Below are 6,000 nucleotides of genomic sequence, written 5' to 3'. Positions count from 1 at the left end.
AAGGATTAACCTGTGGTTAGTAACAAAGCCACCTGGCTCCTGGGATCCTGCAAGCTGTGATGCCTTTCCGTATCTGTCTGTGTGTGCTTGCAGCATTGCTTTTCAGAAGTGCCTCTTGTCTGTATGATGATTTGGGAAGCACTTTAGGAGCAAACAGGACTACCTTTGTGTTTTGTGTGTGCACAAATAGCACGAATTGATGTTTGCACGGAAGGCTAGCTGCTGGAGAAGAGTGGGGGGGCATTGCACAAGGATGACCATGTTTGGTACTTTGCTAGCATCAAGAAATTCTGTGTATTTTGTTCCTGGATTCTTTTAAAACAAACTCCTAAAGCTGCTCCGCACCTTTCCCTCTTGTGCCGGGGTGCTGCTGCGGGCGTGCCCACAGGGGTGTGTTGGGCCAGGCTGGGTGTGCTGGATGGAGTCAACCCACAGCCCCAGGAACCGGTTTGTCGGGGCCAGCGCAGGGCACCTCCCTCGGCGCCCCAGCCTGGGGCCGCTTCCCTTGGGTGAGGAGGAAGAGGAGCCGAGGGCAGCGATGAAGGGGCTGAGCCGCCTGCTCCGTGCTGGGGAGGATGCCGTGCAGGGAGCCACAGCAGCCAGCCATGACGGCCGTGAGTGTGTGGGGGTCAGAGGAGAGGCAACCCAGTGGGCAGCGCTGGCCTTGGGCCCCTCGCTGTGGCCAGCACAGCTCTGGGCTACCTTGATCACACTAGGCACCGTCAGGGCTGCTGGGATGGTGGGGCCCACCCAAAGCCCCTTTTTGCATCGACTAGAGAGAACAAAATGAGTGGTGGGGCGGGGAAAGGGGGAGGTTAAACGTGGGTTTCTTTATACGCAGTAAAAGACATCATCAAGGATGTGGGGTCGGGAGCTGGGTTTTGGCATGTCCATCTCACAAGGGATGGGTCCTACAAACTGCCCAGTGCCCCGCTTTAACCTCGCTCCTGAAGCTGTCCAAGGGCAGTCACATCCCTGGGGCTCAGCATCTGCCGACAGTTTCATAACTGACCTGGGCCGCTGTTTTAGGGGTTACACAGAAATCTGAGGACTAGAGGACCTTTAAAGATCCCTTCCAACCCAAACAAACTTATGATTCTACCCTCCTTGCACTCGGTGGCATGACTCCCAGTGACTGGATCTCCAGCTTTCATCCCGCAAGCTGATAGTGAAAACGGGTGATTTGTGGAAACTGAGCAGGAGCTGTTAAACGCTGCTGTGGCCCGGTCCTGTGATCACAGCATGACAGCCAGGAGCCATTCTCCTGGGCTCTGCTTCCTGCTTCCAGGCTGGCAAAGAGGGCAGATAAAAGAGTGAAACAAATAAAACATCACTGTTGGACTCGATGAGTAGTTTTCCCCGTGATTTCTTTGAGTTAGAAAACTATTATTTTATAAAATTATTATCATGACTTAACAAAATACCTACTTTGCCCTAGTCATTTTATTTCCAGTAACAAACAAGAAACATAGAGAAAACATTGAAAATGTTACCAAACCATTAAATATATGACAATTTTTAGAAACAATATAGTAAAAATAATTTTTGTTGTCATTTCAATCTGAATATTGTTAATTTTGTATTTTACCTCCTTGAAACACTTCAGCCCATTCAAATTCCTGGCTTTTTTCCACGTGCTTTTTGAGACAATGACAGATACCGTCTTGTGGATACCGTAACAGGAAATTAAAAATGGAGTTGCGGATGGTGGAAAGATTTACGTTGTCTATGAGTACTGAAATCTCTGGTGCACTTTTTTACTTCATTGGAGATCATCCTTACTTGTGGCATTACTGAAAGATAGATTGAGGCCACTAAAGTAAGATATAAATATGAGAAAAGAAAAATTGAAGGTATCTCAAAGCTTGACTTTCTGGTGAGGAAGACTTTCTGTTTTCAGGTCAACAAAGTGATTTGCTTTTCTGCATCTTTTAATTCCTTGCTCTTCCGAGAGAGGAGAAATGTTGGGATGTTCAATGCACCGCAGATAGGGGTCTCTACAAAGGAAATCAACAGATAAAATTACGACTTTCAGTTAGCTCAAAAGAAAAATGGAATATAAGTATTTTACAGTTATAATACAAATATAATTGTATAGTTATTATATAACCTGTAGCCCAATAAGCTAGACATTTTTATATTAAGCCAAAGAAAATAACCCCCCCAAAAGACTGACAGCCACAGACAGATAATTGGTTGCTGCAGTTGCTTGAAAACAGAGTGATTGCTGGTAATGCAAGGAGTGCCAAATCCTGGAGACCCCAGCTTGGATAAAAAGCTTCCTTAAGTCTGTAGTCTGACAGCTCTATACTCCTGTAATTTCATGCATGGAAAAAAATCATTTTGTGATAGCAGCAAAAGGTTGTGCAGCAAGTCAGTGCCATAGTGCATCTGGATTGCCACCGTTCTTAACTCCTGAATTAAGAGAGAGATATTATTAAGAAACATCACACACACAGCAAAAGCTCTTCTTTTTAACATCATGCAGTGAATTCATGGCTTCTGGACAGGAAAGAAAAGATCAGTTATTAATTCTTTGTCAGAACTACAACAAAACTGTCCTTGCTGATGCAGATACAGTACAGAAACATCATTTTCTCCGGTTTCTTGAAAGCCCTGCAGGAAACTGTTCCTGACTCTCCTGAGATGCAACAGCATTTGTCTTTGCATCCTTGCGTAAGATACGTATGTGAGTGTTCATCAGCGTTCAGTAGGAATGAATGTGACCTAATTGTAACTAATTGCAGCTAATTGGCACCCTAAGTTTTCTTTCCATGTTTGCCACAAATTTGCCTTGAGCAAGATATCCCACGACCGTTGGCTTACCCGTGTTTTGAAATCAAGGTAGTGGAAAGCTCTGCTGGATACTTCTTTAGGATGCAGACTGTGTAAACTGCAAGTGAGGCATTTATACTGCAACAACCTGTGTTCGTGATGCTGATTTTGATGTCATAGATCCCAGGGGTGCAGTTTTATCTGCAACGCTTTTTTTTTTTTTTTTTTGGCTGTGACTCCATGTTGTAATACAAGCAAGGGGTATTCTGTGATTTCCAGAGAGTTTTGGGAGGATGCTTCTGTTGTTTGAGGTGCTTGGATAATGTCATAGGAAAACTGCAAACAGCTTTGCAAGTGTCCAGTTTAATTTCTAGCTTGTTTTGTACAGTGCAACTGTGATTATTTCCGTTGAGATTGTAATCATGGGTAACATGTAAAGTGCAATTAAGTGAATGCCATACTGATTTTCCTTAAGTACGCTCTGCAGTCATACTGCCTCAAGCTGTATTCTCATTAGGTGTTAATGAATTTAGACATAAGGCAGTAAGATGAACTTGCGTTCCATGTAAGGCAGTAAGATGAACTTGCGTTCCTTAGAGGCCTCTAAGGAACAGATAATTGCTGCAGTTTTTAGTTCAACAAAGAGTGCTGTCCTCTTTGGTGATATCATTGGACAAGTGGCTTTCAGGCCAAAATATTCTAGACAAAAGGTATCTAAGTGAATAACATTCAAAGTGTGATATGCTAGGAAATTAAAAATATCTATGAACATTTTTGCATCTGATTTAACTGCTATGCTAATTTCTTGTAAGGGATTAGTTAAATGTTAAGATAGAAACATGAAAAATACTCTGACCTCTAAGTTAGCTAAACAGCTTATCAGACACTGGAATTTTGTTTTCCAAAGTAGCAGATTATCAGGTGTCTGAATGCATACTGCAGCTACTCTAGTTGACCAAATAGATGTTCATTTTGGGATTGAGGTGTTAAAGGAAGGTCTCAATTTAGTAGTAAATTCCACATTATGGCCAAATTTTGAGTTCATGTATGCACCTTTATTTTTTTCCCTGTAAGACTCCTGTCTTGTTTGGTTTTGCGGTTTAGGTTTGTCTTTTTTTTTCAGTTGGATCATACCATTTGGCTAGTAGTATACATTTTTATGCACAGTGGCAATGTGTTCTGTTTTAAAACAAAGCAACTTTTCCAAGACGGGGAAATAAATGCTGCAGTTTGCACTGTTCACTGCCGTGCCTATAAAATACTTTGGGACCCATTTAGATGGCAAGAGCTTCATAAATGAACTCTTGTTCCTGTGAGCAGTGCAAATAATGGTAGTCCATGCTGTGAAAAGTCAACTTCTATTTGCACTTAAAAGATGAAAGTAGAAACATCAGCCAGATGTCTCTAGAACACAAAAAAAAAATGTAGTCCTGGAACACTTCTATGATGAGAAGCAAATGATTCTCATAATGTATGAAATCAGGACGAATAACAGAATGTAAGAATAGTATCATCATCCCTTAAGTTGGTTATGGCTATTTTTTTTGTAATATATTTTTTTCATCATGTTTTTCCACAGTGTTGCCAGATGAGAGAGAATTTCAATATGCTGCTAAAATGAATAATTTGGAAACCATGGAAAAGCTGTTTAAAAAGAACGTTAATATAGATGCTGTAGATACTGTGAGTATGAAGTGTCTGACAGATCACTGATCTGAAATGTGCCTCCACAGGGTGGCATGGTGGAATCCCAGCGTGCTAGACCCACGGTGAGGCTGCGAGTGTCCCGTCTAGGACCTGATTAAGAAATATTTCACATGTGCAGTATGGACAGTAGGGTTTGTGCAGCATGACCCACAGGTCCTTTACATTTAGCCACCAGTCTGTGTGTCACACTGGGAACTCAGGACTAAGGGTTTGTGGTCCCTGCTCTAATATTTACTCTGTGATCTTGGGTGACTAATTTCTCGAGTTCTTCATCTTTCAGAGTGGGAGAGCTTAACCTCACAGTGACTTTGAGAATTAATTTATGCTGCTAGTACTACAAATTTCAAGTGTGAAGTGTTACCCTTAGATTTTTATGGAACCATGGAAGCATTCTCCCATGTCCTCTGGCTCCAGGCTGAGATCAGAGTTCAGATTTAATCTAGATAGATGAAAATGCATTTCTTATGCTGACATCAACTCTAGGCTTAAAATCTGAGGATGCATACTTCACAGTAACATTATATAATGCTGTGTTCCAATGAGAAGTAGTTCAACAGCAATGGAGCAGTCGTGATATTAATCTGGGAGTTGTGGAGAACAGTTTGCTCTTAGTGGCTATGTATAAATCATCTACCCATGAACATTCAATGTTACTTAATCATGGGTTCTGAAAAAAACTTGCTTCCGGTGCCTACGTGCACTTTTCCCCACTGGGGAATGGAGGAGTTAGTACAAGTGCGTTCCTTGGTTTGTTTGTGAAAAAGAGAGGGAGAAAAAAAATTCTTTAGAGTACACTCCTGAACAATCAGAGTGTTCTCATCAATTATGTAGTGCTCTAAAAAGTCACTTATAAACAGTTCTTGCTTCCTTATTGCTTTCTGTGATTCAGGAAATCAAACTAAGTAGTTTTCTAGTCTAATATTTTGAATCTTTAGTGTGTCATCCTTAAATCAGGCCTCTAGTGTACGAGATTTACTGAGATTTACTAGCACAGCTATGTGGGTGTTGTGCATTGATTTATTCTCTTAGTAGGGATGTAGCTTATACTGACAAAAACATTCTTTTGTTCATATTGATCACTCCTGCCCCTGTGGGTTTAAATGACAGAACTGTTTTTGTACAAGAGGCTTTTTTTTGGCATAAATGCACATCATAAATCCCACCTTTTTGTGCTTTTAATGAATATAGCTGTAAATGTAAACTTATACATGGGTAAGTCAACTGATCTGGATAGAAACACCAGGGAACAAATCCAAAAGTGACTTCTAAAGTTAATTGGTTAAATCACTTATATATCCTTGTATGGAAGCTCAGTGAAGTATGTTAAACGCCTTTATGTTAACTTTAACTGGAAGCAGAACTCTCTCCACTGAAGTTTAATTAAATTTAACCAATCCCTTTAAAATTCACACCATTAATTACTTCAATGAAAAATTAATCAAGTGTTCCTGATAAGTCTTGAGCCTGTTCACCTGTGTAAAATTACTCACTGTTTGCAAGGTGGAAGCTTTCATTTAC

General features: G+C 41.0%; 1 protein-coding gene across 2 annotated transcripts in view; it reads left to right on the top strand.

Moving 5' to 3' along the window:
• Nucleotides 1–538: 538 nt before the first annotated feature.
• The window catches only part of ANKDD1B (ankyrin repeat and death domain containing 1B), a 31,672-nt gene continuing 26,210 nt past the window's right edge, over nucleotides 539–6,000 (top strand). For both annotated transcript variants that reach the window (XM_086770820.1, XM_086770819.1), the window contains exons 1-2: nucleotides 539–614; nucleotides 4,355–4,458. In XM_086770820.1, coding sequence (XP_086626946.1) covers nucleotides 539–614; nucleotides 4,355–4,458 — 180 coding nt within the window. The remainder of the gene's footprint in view (nucleotides 615–4,354; nucleotides 4,459–6,000) is intronic.

The sequence above is a fragment of the Chlamydotis macqueenii genome, chromosome Z (assembly GCF_036417535.1).
Source record: "Chlamydotis macqueenii isolate bChlMac1 chromosome Z, bChlMac1.mat, whole genome shotgun sequence".
Taxonomy (NCBI): domain Eukaryota; kingdom Metazoa; phylum Chordata; class Aves; order Otidiformes; family Otididae; genus Chlamydotis; species Chlamydotis macqueenii.
Note: the sequence above shows the minus strand (reverse complement) of the source record. Positions and strands in the feature narration are given on the sequence as shown.